At 48.1% G+C, this 22425-nt stretch overlaps 1 protein-coding gene across 6 annotated transcripts in view; it reads right to left on the reverse strand.

Annotated features, from left to right (window-relative positions):
• The window catches only part of SHROOM3 (shroom family member 3), a 219931-nt gene that overhangs the window by 10594 nt on the left and 186912 nt on the right, over window positions 1–22425 (reverse strand). For all 6 annotated transcript variants that reach the window (XM_081206897.1, XM_081206902.1, XM_081206899.1 and 3 more), the window contains 4 exons: window positions 15101–18413; window positions 9768–9844; window positions 6204–7067; window positions 4632–5147 (listed from right to left, as the gene is read on the reverse strand). In XM_081206897.1, coding sequence (XP_081063023.1) covers window positions 4632–5147; window positions 6204–7067; window positions 9768–9844; window positions 15101–18413 — 4770 coding nt within the window. The remainder of the gene's footprint in view (window positions 1–4631; window positions 5148–6203; window positions 7068–9767; window positions 9845–15100; window positions 18414–22425) is intronic.

Here is a 22425-nt window from a genome sequence, read left to right on the forward strand (position 1 = left end):
AAAAATCACTGAGAGTCTTGGCAGACCACTTAATGATTTTTCTCCCTGGTGTGCAGTGGGCTGTGCTAGGTGGTGAATGATTTGTAATTTCATTTTTACTGCTCTTTTGGTTCTTACAATGTAATTTTATTCATAGCTGTCAACTTACAGATTTGAAAATAAGGGACCAACAGCCTCGAAAATAAGGGATCAGCAGCCAAAATAAGGGATTTTCCAAGCACAGGTGTGTTCAACTTCTGAGCCCCTCCGAGCCAAAGGCAGAAAGCCCAGCCAGCAGCCAAACGAAGCCTCAAGCCTCAAGGAAAACCACCGTTACCTCTCTGCTGGGAAGCGCTGAGCAAAGGTGAGTCCCCAGACAACGCAGCCGATTTGATCAGCACAAGGCATGCGAGCTCCACCCCCCAGTTGTTCTTAGACTCCTTATTGGGTGAGCAACGCAGCCAAGCAACACAGTTGGAGCCTCCCTCCTCCCTGGCCGGCTGGGAGGGAGGGAAAGAAGAAGAAGAAGAGTTTGGATTTGATATCCCGCCTTTCACTCCCTTTAAGGAGTCTCAAAGCGGCTAACATTCTCCTTTCCCTTCCTCCCCCACAACAAACACTCTGTGAGGTGAGTAGGGCTGAGAGACTTCAAAGAAGTGTGACTGGCCCAAGGTCACCCAGCAGCTGCATGTGGAGGAGCGGAGACGCGAACCCAGTTCCCCAGATTACGAGACTACCGCTCCTAACCACTACACCACACTGGCTCTCAAAGGAGCTGCTTCCTTTGAAACCCGGGAAATTTAAGGGACATCGTCAATAAGGGACAGAAGCGGGACACGGCGCTGGGATAAGGGACTGTCCCGCCAAATAAGGGACACTTGACAACTATGATTTTATTGCATTGCCATTTAAATTCAGGAGAACTGCGACTGCAAGTGTTCTTCTCCAACATGCCATGGACCACCGGAATGAAGCGCATGGGCTACTGACAGTCTACATCTAATGCCCAAATGCAGCCCCCTCCAGGCCACACCCCTTCCCAGGCCACGCCTCTCACTGGCCTTGCTTCAGGAAACCAAAAGGTCCAATCAGAGTTTAAGGACATGTTCCAGCCAGGCAAGAGCACACCAGGAGATTGCAAAGCGGGATTGTTAAAGGCAGTGGCTTGGAAAGAGGTGGTGTGTGGCTGGCGAGAGCGTGTGGTGTTGGGAGAGTCCCAGAGGCCAGACAGAGTGACTTGGAGAACCAAATTTGCCCCTCCCCGCCCAGACCGGAGGCTCCACACCTCCTGAACTCCAATAAGCTTCTGAGAAATCATAACTGTTCCCTGAACCGAACTCGAGAGCCACCAGAAGAAAGAGGCGCTATTCATTCTGCACATTCCTCCCAAGCTGCAGGACGGATTGATTCTTAGATATCGCGTGCTTTCTTTCAAAAGAAAGTCCTTGCAGAGATTATGTGACATCCTACCCTTGCGCCATTAACACAGACAAGCAAAAATCAAGCTGTGTCCCTTTTCAGGGGAGCAGGTAGGAGCCTGGAATAGCTCTTTGGGTGCTTTGCAAAAAAAAAAAAAAAAAAAAAAAAAGGAAACCCAGTGCTGTGTGCGCTTCTGTGCATTAAACCAGCAGGGATGGATTACAGAGTGGCAAATTCTTATGATAGAATACCTGCAACTAGCAAAACTGACCGGAAAAATTAGAGGAGTGTCAAACCAGAAGGTATATAGGGAATGGAAAATATCTAAAATTGTACTGTATGAACAATAAGATACTTGCAGAAATAGAGTGATACTGGTAAGCAAGAAATACATAAAATATTATATTGGATTATATATATATATATATATATATATATATATATATATACACACACACACAAAACAAAATAATATGAATCTGTGCAAAGAATACATAAAATATAAGTAATATAATGAGAATTATTGGAAGTTATATATTTTAATCTGTCATGTAAGTGTAATGTATCGTATTTGTTTATGTATGCTTCTTTATCCTTTCTTACTTTCTTTATCCTCTCTTACTTTATTGTTTCTATTCATTTGTAGTGTTTTTTGTTATGTATGTTATGTAATTCATGTATATTTGTTTATGTGAAAATTAATAAAGATTTTCATTAAAAAAAAAATAAAACAGCAGGGATGGCACAGCTGCCAAATGACAACAGTAATGTTGTAACCCCAAAAGAGTCACTTTGCAAAAAGCCTGACAATGCCAACACTGCCAAATTTTATTTATTTATGAACCGTGGAATTTTCATCTCGGTGTTGTACAAATATAAACAAGAATAATCCAATGGGAAATGGTCTGTTTTGCCTTTGGACTCCTAAGGTCAGGCTTCACCAACTTCTGCTGGGCTTCGGCTTGTGGGATGCTCTCCCCAGAGAGGCACATCTGCCGCTTTCACTGTACACCTTTGGACACCAGGCAAAAACATTTCTCTTCAACTGGGCCTTGGGCTGACTGACACCCAGTGCCCTTTTAAATGTGTTGCGGCAGGGGGGTTATTTGGTGTTTTTATTATGTGTTTTGTGTTATGCTACAACAGTGGTACCTTGGTTTAAGAGCAGCTGTTTATGGACAATTTGGATTAAGAACACTGCAAAACCCGGAAGTAGGTGTTTTGGTTTGTGAACTTTGCCTTGGAATAAGAACATGTTCCGCTTCCTGTTGAGTGTGTTCCATTTGTAAATTGAGTCCCCTGCTGCTATGGGAAAGCATGCCTTGGTTTAAGAACGGACTTCTTAAGTTCATAAACCAAGGTACCACTGTACAGTACTTAATTCGTTCCGGAGGTCCGTTCTTAACCTGAAACTGTTCTTAACCTGAAGCACCACTTTAGCTAATGGGGCCTCCTGCTGCTGCTGTGCCACCGCTGCACGATTTCTGTTCTCATCCTGAAGCAAAGTTCTTAACCCGAGGTAATATTTCTGGGTTAGCAGAGTCTGTAACCTGAAGCGTATGTAACCAGAAGCATATGTAAGCCAAGGTACCACTGTACTGCTATTACTAATTATGTGCTGGCTGTGGCTGATGGAGGACACACAAGAAGCCTTCTGGCAGTTCATAACTATAGGAGCCATTAATAAAAACGTACCAAGAACCTTTTAATGAGGGTGAAAGAGGAGAGCGCAAAATATGGCCTGAGGGCTCAACTTTAAAAAACCTAAGATCATGGCCACTGGTCTCATCACCTCATGGCAAATAGAAGGGGAAGAAATGGAGGCAGTGAGAGATTTTACTTTCCTGGGTTCCATGATCACTGCAGATAGTGACAGCAGTCACGAAATTAAAAGACGCCTGCTTCTTGGAAGAAAAGCAATGACAAACCTAGATAGCAGCTTAAAGAGCAGAGACATCACCTTGCCGACAAAGGTCCGTATAGTTAAAGCTATGGTTTTCCCAGTAGAGATGTATGGAAGTGAGAGCTGGACCATAAAGAAGGCTGATCGCCGAAGAATTGATGCTTTTGAATTATGGTGCTGGAGGAGACTCTTGAGAGTCCCATGGACTGCAAGAAGATCAAACCTATCAATTCTGAAGGAAATCAGCCCTGAGTGCTCACTGGAAGGACAGATCCTGAAGCTGAGGCTCCAATACTTTGGCCACCTCATGAGAAGAGAAGACTCCCTGGGAAAGACCCTGATGTTGGGAAAGATTGAGGGCACAAGGATAAGGGGAAGACAGAGGACGTGATGGTTGAACAGTGTTCTCGAAGCTACGAACATGAGTTTGACCAAACTGCGGGAGGCAGTGGAAGACAGGAGTGCATGGCGTGCTCTGGTCCATGGGGTCACGAAGAGTCAGACACGACTAAACAACAACAACAAACAAGAACACCAATGTTTCGTACAGCCCACTTCGATTCAAGCCTGTGAGGCAAAGGAATATTTGAACTCACGGAAAGCCTGTTTGGGGCAGGCAGTAGCTGCCCTATGGAGGTCCTGATGGGTCAAGGGAACCCTATTATGGTTCGTGACAGAGAGCTCCACAATGCATTCAGCTGACTGGTGCTGACAGCAAGCTTTCCTTGCTAATGCCCAACTGGGAATGCACTTTAAGGCTTCTGATCATTATTTGGCAGCTGCATCTCCACCCACCTGACGTAACAGTTGACATCAGCTGTGGGCGTGCTTTGGGGAAAACATTCCCATTGGGCAAACTGGAGAGAGGGAAGATTTTAACACCCAGGGGCGCTTCCAGATGGGCTTATTTATGGAGCATTCATCCTGGTTTTCTTGCACAAGATTTGCCTGGAGGTTATGCAACATTGCCATCTAGTGGTTTTTATTCCATGCAATTTCCCAACTCTTCTAAATGTGGGAAGTCTGACAGAAATGACAGGAAACTGCACTGGAAGGTGCAGGATAACAAGGACCAGATGGCGACATCGTATAACCTTGCAATAATAATAATAATAATAATAATAATAATAATAATAATAATACTGTGCTTGCGATGAATGTTCAATGCGCAGGTCACGTCAGATAACCAGATAAATTGTGTGCAGACATATCAGGATGGGTGCCTGATAAACAGGCAGATGGAGCTTAAAACATGCCCCCATCGTGTAAGTGGAGTGTAAAAAAATATCTGCTCTATGGGGTGCAAAAACCTTAAGAAAATGGGACTTACTTGCTATCACTGGGCAGGACAGAGCCACTGCCAGAGCCGTTGACCCCTTTCTGCATTATTTTCCTCTTCGAGTTCTCTCGAAGCATCCTGGCCCCGCTGGGAAATATCCCTTTCATCAAGTCCATGGTGGTCTTCATCTTGGAGTCGGGGTCCAGGATGTCGGCCAGCGACTTGTCCTTGTGGATGATCTCCTTTGCCAAAGCCTCCTCCTTGATGTCCTCCGGGGTCTTCATCTTCCCTGGGTTACTCTTGGGGCTGAGGTCACCGTTTTCCGGCTCCCTGCTGGTGATGACAGGCGCGAGAAGCTGGCTGGCAGGAGTTTCGTCAGGCAGCCCCTGAGCAGGCAGAGGTGGCTGTTGTGCTTCGGAGGAAGGCGTGGCGCCATTCGCTTTGGGCCCTGAGGTTCCGGCAGGGGGCGGTGAAGCAGCCCGGCTGCTCTTGGCGTTGGCTTTGGAGGCGGCGTTTGATCCCGTCTCCTCTCTCTCGCCGAAGTTCCTGGGAATCCTTTTGAAGTTTCTGCCGATAAGCAGGTATTTTAAACCAGGGTTTCTGAAACTCTGTGCCAACACCCCTCTCCCAAGGCAAGAACAAAATCGTTTGAGCCTCTCGGTCATGTGCAGTAACCATCATACAAGGCCAGCCATTAAATGCATGCCTAATAATATGAATATGCCAACTATCAAAAAAAAAGAACAGTAGTTACTAAAGTGGGTGGTACCATTCCGGCAGGGATCTACCAGGCAGAGGGTGCTAAGAGGTCAGCAGGGGATATAAATGATTATCAGACTTGGAAAAGCTGACATCAATGGATGAAGTTCATCAATTTTGTTGAATTAGTTAAACTAAATATTTTTAATTTGAACAATGGGGACACTGGGGACGAATTTATGGAACCAAGGGGGCAGTGCATATCCCACCCACCGCAGTTTGGGAACCACTGAAATAGAATTAAATACTGCCTGGATATTAACTGCCATTGAACATCTACTGAGGTCAAATATAATCAGAGGTTACATGCCAAGGTTTCAAAAACTTAAGTGAGCACTGGGCAGTTTTTATTCAAAGAACAGTTGACCTCAACAGCTGTAAAGCTTTTGGGAGCAAATATATGGTTAGTTAAATAAAAATTGAGGCTCTATGCACCCTTTAAAGTTATTGTTGCTGGAATCCCAAGAAACCAAACATGAATAACAACAACAACAACAAATTTTATTTATACCCTGCCCTCCCCAGCCAAGACCAGGCTCAGGGCGGCTAACACCAGATATAAAACAATTGATTAAGATACAACTTAAAAACAAGATTAAAATACAACATTAAAATGCAGCCTCATTTCAATAGAAACTCGAATCAAGAACATTCTGGGGATGAAAGTGTCAAATCTTCACCAAGGCCAACTATTCAGACTGGTCCTATGTGGGCCAGAAAAAAGCCAGGGAAGTCCCCAAATAGGAGTTCCATCACAGAAGGAGAAAGGAAAAAGGAAAGAGGGGGAGGGGACCAAGTTGATTCCAAGCCAAGAAGGATTGCTTGCAAAGTAAGAGCAGGGAAGGCGTGCAAGAAGAGCCTTACCTGGGTGCAAACCCCTCCTCTCCAAGGCTGGCAGTGTTCCCAGCTGCTGGCTCCTTCTCTTCCAGAATGCCAGCAGGAGGAGGAGGGAATTCTTCCATGGTGTTTTCAGCAGCACTGCTGGGGCTCTGGGCGGGGAGTGGCGGTGGAGGGGGCGAAAGCTCATAGGCGGCATCCAAAATGCGAGGCTGGAAGAAAACGTCATCATCGCCCTCTTCCTGAGGAGACACCTGCAGGCAGGACTCTGAGATGCGGAGGGACAGCCTGCTTTGCCCAGAAGGAGTCTCTGGCTCAGAAGAGGAGCTGTTTTGCGATGGAAGGCTTTGCCACCTCTGGAAGGCCTTCTGCCCAGATGTCTGGAAAGGCATGGCGCTTCTGGAGGGGCCGTCATCTTTGATCCATTTAATTGTGGGCGGGAGCTGCCTTAGAGGCAGTGTCGCCTTCCATCTCCAGGTAATTTCTTCCACTGGCTCTTTAGGTGGGCCGTTGGAACTTTCCGGAACCTGGCCCTGAACGATGTCATCCCTCTCAGGTCTGGGGTGCCATCTTGTGACTAGGTTTTCACTGGCAACTTGGAAATCTGAGGGAGCTGGCATGGGGTTAGCACCGTTAGATAGCGACCAGCCAAATCTGGAAGGGGTAGCAAGCCTGTTGCCTGGCTTAGGTTCAGGGAGATGGCCCTTCGTATCTGCTGAAGGTGAGGAAAATGCTGAGGTCCTGCTGAGGTGCCTGAGGAGATCCGGAGCTTTCTGTCTCTCATTCGGTACGAATGAGCTGCCAACACTCTCATTGCTATGGCGAGTGTGGGGACGATATTGTGTGAACGCCGATTTCTCCTTCTGACTTCTTTCATTGTTGCCAAACGATCTAGGACAGGGTATAAAACTAGTGAGTTTTCAAAAAAAAAAAAAAAAAGGCAATCAAGCTGATGCATCAATTTTATATCAATGCGGGCTCCAGGCTTTTGCAATAATAATAATAATAATAATAATAATAATAATAATAATAATAATAATACCCCAAGTTCAAATGCTGCAAAAATTCAGCAACGAAAATAAAACCTGCACAAATGGAGAACCTTTGCATGCACCCAATATTCTCATTATACTGCAATTATCTGTGTTCTTGCTGAACGTGTTATTTCTTTTATCAAGAACTCAGGCTGTGGAGGAGGCAGGCTGAAAACATGCCGTGTGGGAGGGGAAGGTTTGGGCGCATGAAATAAAAGCAGAAGTCTATGCCAAGAACCAATACATAGTCCGCTTCTGATCTCTGAGCCTCTATCCTATGTTCCTTATGCTTACAAGCAATTTTCTCCCCAGTGTTAAGGACTGGAAACTTCCTTTTTTTAATAAAAAAAAAAGTGTATACACCTCACAGTCTCCACATGGCACCATGATTGCTATCTGAAATTCATTCCCATTGCATATTTTTATTCCTTTTTTTTTTTAGATAATAACGCCTGTTTGTCTTTCTCTTGAAGTAGTTCCTTTTGCTTTAGCCTAACATTCACTATCTCCTGCCAACCTAGCAGTTCAAAAGCACATCAAAGTGCAAGTAGATAAATAGGTACCGCTCCAGCGGGAAGGTAAACGGCGTTTCCGTGCGCTGCTCTGGTTTGCCAGAAGCGGCTTAGTCATGCTGGCCACATGACCCGGAAGCTGTACGCTGGCTCCCTCGGCCAATAAAGCGAGATGAGTGCTGCAACCCCAGAGTTGGTCATGACTGGACCTAATGGTCAGGGGTCCCTTTACCTTTAACATTCACTATCTCTCTTTCTTCCAGCTGTTGCTCCCTGAAAAGATGTTTCAACTTATACCATAACTATTCAGTTTTATGAAAAGCCTTTATCAAAGGCTTCCTTGGAAGCCCACAAACCTTCACTTCCTTACGGATGGTGAAGAATTCTCTCTGGCTTATTGATACCTTCAGAATTCTGGCAGAGCCGTGAGCTAGGCTTTCTCTTCACAAGGCCCACCTTGACTCATCTTCAATAATGCCCAGTGCTCATTTGCATATTTAGCTAGTCTGCTGTGAACTATTGCTTTTCCAACTCAACCGGTTCCCTTCTTTGGAGCGGGGGTGGGGGAGAGAACTGTGAAACAATTCCTGAACACAAAAAAAGCTTTCCGCCAGAGGAATGCGCTTAATGTAACACATACATTGCTGATGCAGCAATGGCATTCCGAAGACCTTAAGACGGTAATAAGCACTTAGGAATGTCAGGCTTGGCAGTGAGGCATATTACTTAATAGCCCATATCCTGCTCCCGTTGGCTCGTTTCTCTGCAAGTGTCAATCTCGTTACTTAAGAAGCTGCATGCAGAAGCCAACTCATAAAAAGCGTCTCGAAACACTGATTAATTGGGAAGGATGAGACGACAGCCAGGGCTGCTTTCACGCAAAGACCACTAAAAGCTATTCGAAAACGGTTTGCTAGATTCCCACGGGGCAAAAGTCTTGGCTCCTCTGGCTTCATAATACTTTCCTAGAAACTAGGCACCGACGCCAAGGCTGGCTTAGCTGTTGCAATTCCAAGTTAATCACTCTGCTCTAAAACTCTTTATTTTCAAAGCCATACATCAGCGTTTGCAAACCTGGTGCCCTCCAGACTACAGCTCCCATAAGCACTGGGCGGCACAGCCATGCTGGCTGGAGCTTATGGCAGTTTTAGTTCAAAACACCAGGCGGGCACCAGGTTGGCAAAGGCTGCTCCAAGTGATAAGAGGCTATTTGTGGTGCATCAAAAGAAAGCAGAGTCTGAATCAGCTGACTCAGAATACATTGTGAGCTTGCACCTCCTTCACTGTGACCCCTGCGCCTCTCCCGATAATGTGAACATTTTCCATCAAACGGTTAAGAAGGGCTGTGTGGTTACGTATCACGGCAATGATGCACATAACCACATGATGTGTGCTAGCAGCGTGGGTGGGAGGTATTATGCATTATCCAGAGCTGCTTTGGAACAACCATGGAGGCGGCAGCAGTAACCATGGTTCAAGGTAAAGTTTGCATGGATATTGTGCTACGAGTGGGCACAGAAAATCCAATAATCTTTTGTGTCTGAGCAAGAATGCAGTTCACAGGGAAGACATACCTTTGAATTTGTTTTAAAAGTTTTGAGTTAGTTTCTGTGCCTTTGCCAATCTTTTCAGATATATTCGATTCCCTTACTGCTTCGGAGTACACCTTGAAACAGGGTTTTGTTTTTGTTCCAAAGGCAATTGCGATTTTTTTTTTTAACCTGCTTCTTTTGATGAAGATATGTGCAAGCTTCCCCCCCCCCCAGCTATATATGGGGCAAGCTCACCTACTATTTTTAATGAATTTCCTCCCCCCCCCCCAATATAAGGTGATCAGAACCCTTTCATTGAACATTCATTATACTATTACAGTATTAAGATGCTACGACTATCTTACTATTAGTTTCATTGTGTGCTGTGGTTTTTAATGGTGTATTTTACTTATTCTTACAGAAACTGCTCTGTCGTCACTTGGTAGTATGTGACACACACGCAGAGAGAGAGAGAGAGAGAGAGAGAGAGAGAGAGAATGAATAAGTACCTACCTGGTGCCAGCAGCCACGACATAGAAAGGATCTTTCACAAAATGGCTGAACTCACTACTTTCTCCCATCAGGATGTCCTTAAGGAGAAAGAGGAGCAAAGTTAAAAGCAAACAGAAAACTGAACATTCTGCAGGCAGGCATAAATACGGCTTTAGAAGTACAATGGTAACTCTGGTTGCGAACGGGATCCATTCTGCAACATGAGCAGAACGCAACCCGCATCTGCCGCGATTTGCCACTTCTGCGCATGCGCGTGACGACATTTTGCGCGTCTGCACATGCCCCAGCGGCAAAAACCGGAAGTAACCCTTTCCAGTACTTCTGGGTCGCCGCGGAACACAACCTGAAAACGCGCAACCTGAAGCAAACGTAACATGAGGTATGATTGTATAGGATGGTAATTCATACGTGCATTTATTTGTTCAAATATTTATATTCCATCTTCTAGCACAATCCATCATGCCACATTCTATAATTAAATAACCATGGGGGGTATTTAACTTTACGTTTTACCACACGTTGAGATTTCTGCATTGCAGGGGGTTGGACTAGATGGCTCTCTGGGTGTCCCAACTCTACCATTCTATGATTCTATGGAATATTAGCTGCTGGAAACCGCAGGAGGGGAGAGTGCTGTCACGCTCAGATCCTGATTGTGAGCTTTCCACAGGCATCTGGTTGGACATCATAAGAACAGAAAGGATGCTGGACTAAATCAGCATCTGACATCCAAAACATCTGACGTCCAAGACACGGGGAGACTTTGCTGCCAATTTAAATTCACCTGCACAATTATATTCTTACCTATCAAGATATAGTGAATAGTTTTTAAAACAGGAAAAGCCCAATTCTAGAACAAGACAAAGAGCCTGGGAATTTGCACACAAATATAGTTGCCAGATGTGAAGAGATGCATGTTTTGAGATCAAGGCGCTCACAACTCAATCTATAATTCTCCACTCCAAAGATTGCCCCCCCAACCCCAACCCCCGAAGTTTGCCTTGCTTTGTTGTTAGATGCAAAGGCGGTAGTCGGGACAGGGTGGGGAGTTTGAAGTGCTTGACCAAATTTATAAGCCGGAGATTTACCCGGCACGCAGGCTGAGACAAGCTAAAAGAGGAGACGCAGAAGAAGATGGAGAATGTGTGGTTGAAGACAGATGGCCCAGCAATTCCGCATAGCTATCAATTTCCTCAGATCTTTAAACAAATTCCTTCAGTGACACTGCAGTGTAATTTATAGTCCGTCTGCAGGGAACAGTATATATCCCTTTTAAAAATATATAGCAAGCCAAAAGCTGAGGCATGTCTGCTGCTGCAACAGAAAAAAAGGCTTTGGCAAACCTGATTTTTTAAAAAAGGAAACAGGGAACAAGGGGAAAAAAAAGAGAAGATCCTGTTTTGCTTTAACTGCTACTCTTTCTCTGTCCTCACCCCCTTCTCTCGTCCCCTTCTAAAAACATGTTTGGGGTTTGCAGGAAAACATTCATATTCAAACCACAGGTTGGCTGCAATTAAATTGACCAGGCCTTGGAGAACCTGTGTGGCCACAGAGGCTTTCAAACCCTCCAATTCAACTTAGTTCCTCCCTCTTTGGTCACATATACACCAAACATTGGCTTCCCTCCAAAAAAACCACCCTGAAACTGAATCAGCAAGACAGAGGGGCTAGGATGGACTCACAGGTCTTTGGAACCAGTGAGATGCCCTGTTCTGGCTTGGGATGCATTTTGCCTCTGCAATTCAAGGTGCTGACAGTAAGCCCTAAATGACTTGCAAACACTGTCTCCATACCATCCTGCCAGTAGGTGAAAATCTGCAGAAGCTACCCTACATGTGGCCCCACCAGTAGGTGAAGCATGTGGTAGGTATGGTGATTGAAGGCCTTCTCTGAAATGACAACCTATCTCCAGAATGACTTCCCCCTTGGACGTCCAACTTCCAAGAGACTGTGATCTACTCACAAAATAAAAAACTGGCAGTGATCTACCCCTTTTGGGAGGGGGGTTCAGGTCAAAGTGGTTGAGCTGCTCACCAAAAGATTGCTAAGAAAAGAAACAGCCTCGTAGCGACAATTCCGCTTCCCGTTCTAGCGATGATAATAATAATAACAACAACTTGTTATTTATTATTTATACCCTGCCCATCTGGCTGGGCTTCCCCAGCCATTCTGGGCAGCTTTCAACAGAATATTAAAATACAATAGTCTATTAAACATTAAAAGCTTCCCTAAACAGGGCTGCCTTCAGATGTCTTCTAAAAGTCTGGTAGTTGTTGTTCTCTTTGACATCTGCTGGGAGGGTGTTCCACAGGGCGGGTGCCACTACCGAGAAGGCCCTCTGCCTGGTTCCCTGTAACTTGGATTCTCACAGTGAGGGAACCACCAGAAGGCCCTCGGTGCTGGATCTCCGTGTCCAGGCAGAATGATGGGGGTGGAGACGCTCCTTCAGATATACTGGGCCGAGGCCGTTTAGGGCTTTAAAGGTCAGCAGCAACACTTTGAATTGTGTTCGGAAACGTACTGGGAGCCAGTGTAGGTCTTGCTATCATGCGCAAATTGCTATATGCGCAAATGGAGGACAGGGCGAAGGGGTGGGGCCAGAAGGAAAAGGAGCCCGCGATCGACCGAGATCGACCAAAACCTCCACGGGATCGACCAGACAATCCCGATCGACCTGTTGGACATCCCTGATCTAGTGCATTGGTGTGTCTACGGCTGACACTGTTGACTTTTTTTCAGTTGGCTACCTCTTCATCCAGGTCTTTGGGATGAGAACTATAATGCTGTTGCTCGTTGATCTGAGGGTGTTTTCTGCTTTTATCAATATGTGCCTATGGTTATTAATTTATTAACTTGTTTTATCGTTGGATTCTGACCTTGGGACCGGCTGGATGAAAGATGGGTCAGATGGGTCATTTATGGTAATAAATGAATAAAATGAGATATTAAAATGTAAAGTGGTGTGGCTCTATTCCAATATCTGTATGGTTAAACCCCACATACCATATTTTTCGCCCTATAAGATGCACTTTTCCCCCTCCAAAAATGGGGCGAATGCAGGCTTTCGCTGAAGCCTGGAGAGCGAGAGGGGTCGGTGCACACTGACCCTTCTCGCTCTCCAGGCTTCAGCGAAAGCCCCAGCGCCAGCCCCACAAGGTCGGGGGACAGCGGGGAGGTGGAACGCTGCCATCCCGCTGTCTCCCAATGTGGTTTGGAGGCTGATGGCGGGGAGACGCGTGCTTCTCCCTGCCGCCAGCCCCGCAAGCTCCGGGGACAGCGGGGAGGCGCAGCGCATCTTCCCGCTGTCCCCGGACCTGGTCTGAAGGCGTGCGGCGGGGAGAAGAGCGCTTCTCCCTGCTGCCGGCCCCACAAGCGCCTGGGTGGCGGGAAATAATTTTTTTTCCTTTATTTCCCCCCCAAAAAACTTGGTGCGTCCTATGGGCCGGTGCGTCCTATGGGACGAAAAATACGGTGCTTGCAAATTATAGAATCATAGAATTGTAGAGGGGACCCCGGGCAATGCAGGAATCTCATACATGACAGATGGCCATCCAACCTCTGCTTAAAAACCTCCATTGGATTCCATTTATATTCCACATTTTTCTCCCAAGGAGCTCAAAGTGGCATACATGGTTCTCCCACTCCTCATTTAATCCTCACAACAACCCTGTGAGGTAGGCTAGGCTGAGAGGCAGGGACTGGCCCAAGGTCACCCAGTGAGCTTCACAGCCAAGCGGGGACTTGAACCCTGGTCTCCCAGGTCCTAGTCTGACACTCTAACCACTACACCACACTGGCTCCTTAAAATGCCAGCTAGTTCAGCTTCATGCTGGATGTGCCTGTGGCTCTCGTTGTCAACACAGTTCCACAGAGTGAATTTAAAAGAGCCAAAATGCACAATGGACACTAAGGATGTTAGCTAGATAACGTGGCACAGCTAGAACATTTGCTTACAAACCAGGGACACACGAGAAATTGGTGGTCCACAGCTGCTTAATCATTTTGCCTCCTTCACTATTTTGCTTTGCTGTTTATTCTGTCCCGTTTTGAAAACACAAGCTTGGTAGGTCTGGTGGTGGCCTGACAAGACAACCTGATACAGCCAGCGCAAGAGCACAGAGAAGCCAGCAGGAGAAAGAAAACAACAGAAGGCCTCAGGCTAAGCATTTTGCAATCTGGCAGGGCTCTTGGGCTTTACAAAGAGAAATCTCAGAGCAAATGGTTTTCCAGATTGCCTTATAAAATACCTGGTGGTGGTAATAAGAGGAGAAATGGTTTTTGTGAGTTTGTGTGGTTTATTCCCTCCAGAAACCCAGTTTTTTGTCTCTCTAAAAAACGCTCAGCAGGCAGAAGGCTTCCCAAGAGTGCTTTGCACCAGCAGCTGGATGCAGAGTAAAACTAAAAACGTTTGCCCAAAGCCAATTTAAAGTCCGTTGTCAACAATAAAACAATATGACAGTCAGTTTGTGGTGTATGGGGGTATTATAGCATTGGCTTTGAAACGGGGAGACCCAGGTTCCGATTTCCAGGTAGCCCTGCAAGGACAAAATGCATGGGACACATCCAATGATGCCCTTATGTAAATAGAAGGACATTGTGAGATACAGTTTCCCTCAAAGGGAAAAGCAGGATGCATGTGAATAATAAAAAACAAACACTATGTTTCAACAAAGATAGGATATACCACCAGCCAAACATTGCACAACCCACCTTTCCTTCTCTGGTCCCATGTAAATGAATAGATACATTATAAGAATGCTTCTTCACAATTGTCTCTCATTTAAACAGGGCTTGTGCTGGAAATTTTCATTGGGGATCAGGCCCATTATGCCCCAGGATCCAGAGCTCCATGCACCCAGGGGCTTCCAGATCTGCATGCGGTGCAATGGTTCAGTGCGTCTGGCTGTGAACCAGATGGTTGGTGGTTCGAGCCCACCCAGGGACAGCTGTGGGCAGGATTACTGTATTGCAGGGAGGGTTGGACTAGATGGCCCTTGGGGTCCCCTCCAACTCTACAATTCTATGGAGAGGTGGGAAGGGAAACCTCCATGCAAATGTGAAGATTCTCATAGAATGTAGGGGTTATTGTGGCTTTTATACCCACCAAATTCCACTGCACACTAGAAGCTTCGCAATAATGGATTGAACCCAGCTAAGCTATGCTTAATCCCTCTGGAATTAATGCCTCCATGGTAGTCACACCCATTAACTTCAATGGGACCACAGTACTTTGAGCAGAGCTAACAGTGGATACAACCCAATGTCTACGCTCCAGCATAACCAGGGGGAATGAACAATAGATGGACCAATAAAGTCCCATATCTTTTACATACCTGGCACATTTTATCTGCTGAGGGAGACGACCTGGATCGGATGTGCACGGCAACTGCCTGGTTTTCCGATCTCTCCAGCAAGTCCTCTGCAGAGGCTGACTTCCCGGGCTTCTTGGTGGGTGCGGACCTCTTCTCCAGAACTCGGTCATTAGCATGGCATGGCTTGGTGCAGACGTCAAGATCTGTCTGGGTGCTTTTGGTGAGCTCTGGGTCAGCTCTGCAATCCTGACGCCGGTCTGCTTTCAGCCAGCTGGGAAAGGAGCTGCTCCTGCTGCCGTGATTTGGGCTGGTCACCTTCCTGCCCTCAGGTCCGCTGGGATCGAAGCAGCCCGTGAGCCCAGGAGGAAGAGTGGCAAAGCCACGCCCTGCTCTAGAGACCGGCTCCAGGGACTCCCGGCGATGGCAAAGACTCTGGTCCTGGAGAGAATTCATGCTGGATGAGGATGAAAGAGACTGCCCCTCTTGGGCACCTGTTTGCGTGCAAGAGGACTGAGAGCCCTCCTGCAGGAAGCTGGAGTCTTGGGATGCAGACGAAGGCCGCTTCCCAGTTTTGCGTTCAATGTAATCTGCCAGCGCGTTCTGCTGCAGCTGCTTCAGCTCCGGCTTGGAAAGATTGATGGTGGAGCACGCCTTGTTCTCCCTCTCAAATATCTTCCGGCGGTCAGCCACCGTACTCTCTGGGAAAACAAACTGGAGGGCTTTCTTCTGGTGGGAGAAGGGCGACAGCTCGCTGTCAGACACACCCACTTCGTTCATCTTCTCCGGCTCAGAGTAAGACTTCTTTTTCTGGTCAGGGTTCAGGCGCCTCCTGCCCCCAATGCGTGCCACGTGCAGAGGCGCAGGAAGGCTCTCTTTGTTGGGATAATCCAGCTTGGTCTCTGTCGGTGTGATGCTATGCCTCTCCTTTGGGGTATGGGGAGACGCAGCCATGCTCCTCATCCCAACATGTGCTGAGGCCGGTCTTTGCACACTCCTTCTGGGCTCCTTCCCACACTGAGGGCTGATGTTGAGGTCCTTGCGGCTGAAGGAGGTGGCCCTCAAAACCTTAGACTGGGCATCTTTGATGCTGTTCCTATAAGCCCTGCTAAAGGGGAGGTCCAGCTGCGAGCCTTTCGAGTCCTGGGTGCTGCCCTTCCACAACAGTTCTCTCTCGTGCTCCTCCAACAACTGGAAAGCACTTCTGCTTTGGGGCAGCTGCCCAGCCGGTTTTGGTGGCTCGCTTTCAGAGGTCCCGGCCTGATGATAGATGCTGTGCCATCCTGGCATCGCCATGGCAGCACTTGCTGCCTCCATCTGCTGCTCTGCACCGTGCCAATTAGCCCTCTCTGGTCTGCCAGCCCCACTCTCGCTTGCGCGCTGCATATATGCGGCCGGGTCTGAGCTCCTTGCGCCGGCCAGGCGGCTATGATCTCCAAGCAAGTGAAGATGCTCTTGAGAGTTCCGCCTCTTTCGGATGTCCTCAACATGGTTGAGGTTGGGCTTGCCTGAGCTGAAATTCTGGCTGAAGCTGTTAGGGCTGACACTCTGCAGCCACTGGCCGCCTTGTTCACGTTGCTCTATCTTGCTGACCTTCTCCAGGACAGAGCACCGGGCCTTCCGGGAGTCCAGTTGCCCATACTGAGAGTTCTGGAGGTTGCTAGAACCCAGCTGGTGAATATTTAAGTCTGACATCTTAGGGGCCATCGGAGAAGAGGGCTCCTTGTACTTTGGCTCCACCCCATGGAAATGCTCTGCGCTGGGAATGGTGTCCTGGTACCCTTCTAAGCTGTGCCACTCGCCATCCTGCCAGTGCCCAGGGATCTGCCCCTTCTCCGCTTGGCTGCTGTAATTCACAACATGCCACTTGGCACCGGAGTAGCCCTTGCACTGTGGTACCTCCTTCAGATCCGAGTTGTTTTGCAGCTTGCTGCTCTCTGGGATGTTTTGCAAGGAGGAAAAACCATGCTGCTTGGCCTTACTGGAGTTCCACTGGTTTTGAGCTGTGGGATGCAGGTTTGCGTTCTTATCTTCCTTCTGCTCTCCTGCCCCGTACCCCTTTGAGTTGCAGAGGCTTTTGCTGTCAATCGCATCCCTCGGGTGAGGCAGGCGTGCCTGAGAGCTGTGGTTCGAGTGCTGTGCGTTTCTTGCACTTTCCTGGATCGAAGCTGTAGTCATATACGGCGGGGCTGACTCATCCTGCCTGGGAGACGCGGGGTAGGCTTCGGGATGCATCCTGTACAAGACAAACTTTGCAGCTGCGTCTTCCACCTCCTGCTTCTTCCCTGGCGTGTACTCAGGCTGGTAGAAGATGGAAGCCTTGTTCGGCGGGCTTTGGTTTCCGTTCTCGTCCAAGCCAGCATGCTGCCTGCAGGCTGCAACGTTTTCGTACGAGGATGGAGAAGACACAGGGGCGTGCGCGTACCCACTCTCTTTGGCAAGCGCTGGGTAAAGCATCCCGCTGTTGCTTGCGGAAGGGTGAGGAACCTGGGCAAAGTGGGGCTCAGGAGAAGGGACAGGGTAAACACCAGTGGGAAGCAAAGGCTGCCCTGGCTGAGCTGCCTGCAAGTAAACCTGTTTGGGCTTCATGGTGGGACTGCTCTCTGGGCTCTTCTCCATCACAGTGTGGAGCTGTCCTTCTAGGAATGCAGGTTTCTGGAGATGCCCTGGAGGAGGGGTGCCCTGGCCTACGTGAGGCCAAGCACTTTTGGGGTGAGTCCTACAGGACTTCCTGTGTTCAAGGCTGGACCAAGAGCTGGGCCTCTCGTGGTGCCTGGTTGCTGCGTAACTGTCACTACGGGTCGGTGGCATGGGGGGCCCCTTCATATAGTGGCTATCGCTGTCAGACGAGCTCCGGGTCGGTAGGCCCTTGCTGTAGCCATGCAACCTGCTGTAGCCGTATCCTTTAGCCTGGGACTCACAGCTTGGCGAAAGAGCAGAGGACTTCACTTCGTATTCCTCCGAAACACCTCGCTGGGCGTTGTAGACAGTTTTAATGTACCTGATGTCAGCCTGCCTCATTCCCCCTTCTTGCGGTCTGCCCCGGGAATGGACGTTCTCCATGGAATAGGACCTCTCCTTGCAGAACGTGGGAGCCAGGTATTCGGGGATGCTGGAGGTGGTTGAGAAAGAGCTGTAGGCGGAATCCCTCTTGCTGTGGAGATGGGCAAGCTGGTCAATACTATTGGTGGATTTGGCTGGCGAAAGGTGGCAGGGGTGATGGGTATACCCCGCAGGGGTATGGTCCAAACTCTCCATGCTTCCCCTAGAGCTGTACTGGTCAGGACTTCTTCTTAAATAGCCATGCTCATAACCGGAGAGATCGCTTGTGGAGGAACTGGAGGAAGGAGCGAGAGAGAGAGAAGCGAAAACTTGTTAACATGAGAGCAAGAGAGAGTCGTACTGGCTTATAAAGGGACTCTGAGGGATATGTTTAGTTTTTAGAGGAAGAGACGAAAACCCATATTTGGGCCTTGTTCTGTTCTTAGTCTGCAGTCATCCTGGTTTGCTCGGAAGGACCGCTTGCCATTGCAACACATGTCTCTTATTTATCACTAGGAAGGGAGGGGGAAAAATAGATGGGAGGCAGGTCGCAAGCAGGGGAGGCTTTGCAGGGAAGTCCAGGCATGTCTGCTCCACCCTCGCAATCCATCAAAAGCACCCTAAACGTCACCAAAATACCCAGACACCCACGAGTAAGAGAGAGAGAGAGAAAGAGAAAGAGGGTGAAAGGAAGAACAAGAGAGTAAGAGAAGCTTGAGGACGGAGAGGAATTTGCCCCCTCCTCCATGTCTCTCTCTCTCTTTTTCTTTTTTCGCTTCTTTTCTTTTTATGGAGGTGAAGGCTATACGCTGGCAGTGTTCCTGGAATCTCCAACTGAACTGGAGACATTTTGTTTGCTGTGAGAAAACTAAACAGACATGACAGGGAAGGAGGCAATGGGGGATGGGGTGGAGATGGGACAGAGAGCAGCGGAACCACAACAGCTTCAATAAGTCCATGGCAAGAGCTTTTCATCACGGACCAAGCTGACAAAAAGTCAAAGGCTGCTCCAGAAAGGATATGGCACAGCTATTTGTCAAAGAGGCTCGGTTGCAGGCATAAACCCTCCTGTTGTTGTTGCTGCTGCTGCTATTTGGAGGGGAGGAAGCTGGTTAGGTTGATTGCTTGACATTATTTTCCCTCATACAAGCTGATGAAGATGTGTAGGCCTTAAAACCAGCCTGGTTCACTGTCATTACAGTGGTGCCTCGCAAGACGAAATTAATCCGTTCCGCGAGTCTCTTCGTCTTACGGTTTTTTCGTCTTGCAAAGCACGGCTATTAGCGTCTTAGCGTCTTAGCAGCTATTAGCGGCTTAGCGGCTATTAACGGCTTTAAGAAAAAGGAAACAAACTCGAAAGAACTCGCAAGACGTTTCGTCTTGCGAAGCAAGCCCATAGGGAAATTCGTCTTGCGGAACGACTCAAAAAACGGAAAACTCTTTGGTCTAGCGAGTTTTTCGTCTTGCAAGGCATTCGTCTTGTGGGGCACCACTGTATTACTCAGCTACCCAGTGGCTCAAAGGACCCCAGGTCCATGCTGTGTCATTATTACTCAACATCAGCAAAATGGGATAATACATTATTTAACTCAAAGGAAGGTGAATCCTTCACACTGACACCAGGAAGCTTAGGAACTACATTTCCCAGAACGCCTGAATGGAGCTGAGACCTCAAGCCTGAGGCCTATGATTGCCACCTCATCCTTTCGGTTAAGAAGTGGGGTGGCAGGGAGGACATAGGTAAACTGTGGGAGAGGAGGGGAAAATTTAAAAAATGGTTCTCTTCTGAATGATGCCCACACTCAATCAGCAGTGGGCTTGGTTAATAGAGCTGGGCATTTGAAATTCATTCAAAAATGGCAACCCACAGCCCCAGCCTGGCTCTGGCACAGTCAATTTCCCCTCAGCCCCGTGACAGCATAAACTTGGCCTCCTCAAACCAAGTTGCTCTGGCCACTGAAAACCCCTCAATTTCCTTATAAGCCCATCCTTTGTGTCTCCTGCTGTGACAATGGCAGGACCTTGGGGAACCAAGGTCTCGTTCACGAATTGCTGTTTGCTCCAATTCAGCAGTAAAGAGCGGGTTTGTGTGGAAAATGAGCCTGGGGGGGGGGGGGACAAAAGTGCTTGGACATGAGAGTTTTAAAGTATGTGCTAAGAAAGAACAGTGCAAAGTGTGGATGACCCTTTAGTGTCCCAAGGCCCAACTGTTGCCTGGTTTGTGTTGTTCTCCTGCTTGGCATTATCTTTTCTCATGGTACCTCCTAGCCCAGTGTTTCCCAAACTTTTTTGGGCAACGGCACACCTGTTTAATGAAAAAAAATCTCGCGGCACACCACCATTAAAGCCCCGCCCCGTGACGTCAGCGCGCAGCGTCACGCCGGGAGGGACGCACGAAAGTGAAAGCTTTTTCCCTCCCCCCTCAGTCCCTCGCTCGGAATTCAGCTCGTTTGGGGCATCGCTCCGGCTGCTCCCTCTCCCGCCGCGCAGGAGCGATGCCTCTCTCTGGCTCTCCCTCCGCGCAGGCTGAGGGAGGGAGGGAGGTGCGCGTGTGACCCGTCTCTGCTGGGAGACCAAACCCAGCGAGGCAGAGTCGCGCGGAGGCGCCCAGGCAGCGCTGCCGGCTGCGAGGAGGAGCGCCAGGCAGCAGCAGGAGGCGCGGCCTCTCCTCGCCGCCGCCGCCCCGCCTCTCGCCGCCCGACTCGCCCGCCTCCCTCCAGGCATCTCGCGGCACACCAGCCGATGTCTCACGGCACACTCGTGTGCCGCGGAACACCGGTTGGGAAACACTGCCCTAGCCTAAGGATAATATCCCCACCACATGGAAGCAAAAACATAAAGGCAAAAGGAAGGATGCTGCAAAGCAACTATCTAGGGACTGAGCTGTTTGCCAAGTGAAGAAGAAGTACAGTGGTACCTCGGGTTAAGAACTTATTCATTCTGGAGGTTCGTTCTTAACCTGAAACTGTTCCTAACCTGAGACACCACTTTAGCTAATGGGGCCTCCCATTAGCACGATTTCTATTCTCATCCTGAAGCAAACTTCTTAACCCGAGGTACTATTTCTGAGTTAGCGGAGTCTGTAACTTGAAGCATATGTAACCTGAAGCATATGTAACCCGAGGTACCACTGTACAGAGAATGAGAAAGAACCAGATCACAGAGAATAAGGAGGAGGAGGAATGGTTTCAACAGAACTGGCCATTTTTCTGGTTTCATCTCCTCAGCCGCTTGTGCTATTTGCTTTCCTTTTTAAACAAATGATCTCCCAATTTGACCACTCCGGCCCTCACCTATTACCAACAGACAGCGACAGAAGAAGGCGGGCAATCCGACCACTAGATGCCACTGGCGTTCTTCAGTGTTGAAACACCTGGAGCGATGGCTTCTATGCCAGCAGAGATGCGACAACAGAGACGGCAGATATCTGGGGCCTGGAACTCTATGAGCTAGGCCATAGCAAAGAATAATTAAAAAAAAAGGCAGCTCCCTGGGAAGGAAGGAATGCCGTTGCCAGATGATTTGTGTTGGGTGTCAAGGAGAGAAAGAGAACACACATCTCTGTTGGAAGGGTTTCTTTTTTCGTTTCTTTTTGTAATCCTAGAGTTTCTTCCTGCTTTCCCATCCCATGCTTCCTTTGATCTCAATAAATTACTATTGGTGCCAGTATTTAGGTTTCACAGAGGTCTTGAAATTCCAGCGGCTAAGTTGGGGAGGAGGAAAAGCCACTGTGCTGATGCTGAGATTCGGAATCTGCTACCAAGATGTTCAAGGAGATTGAAAGACTGGGGATTTGTCTATACATCGAAAAAGAAACATCACTAAGAACTTTCCGGTTGTGTTATGTTCCATCTTTCAGAACAGATACAGAAAAGTGGAAACACATTGTAGGGAACAGGCCGAAGCTCTATATGATCAGCTCCTTTAAAAAAGATATTTGTGCTCCAAGAAAAGCTGAATTCTGAAACCTGTATGTATTCTGCAAATGGAACAAACTTGCAAGGGATAGAGCATGGGTAGGAAAACTAAGGCCCGGGGGCCAGATCCAGCACAATTGCCTTCAAAATCCGGCCTGCAGACGGTCCAGGAATCAGTGTGTTTTTACATGAGCAGAATGTGTCCTTTTATTTAAAATGCATCTCTGGGTTATTTGTGGGGCCTGCCTGGTGTTTTTACATGCGTAGAATGTGTGCTTTTATTTAAAAGGCTTCTCTGGGTTATTTGTGGGGCACAGGAATTCGTTCATTCCCCCCCCCTTCAAAATATAGTCCAGCCCCCCACAAGGTCTGAGGGACAGTGGACTGGCC

Source organism: Podarcis bocagei (assembly GCF_964188305.1).
Source record: "Podarcis bocagei genome assembly, chromosome: 9".
Lineage (NCBI taxonomy): Eukaryota > Metazoa > Chordata > Lepidosauria > Squamata > Lacertidae > Podarcis > Podarcis bocagei.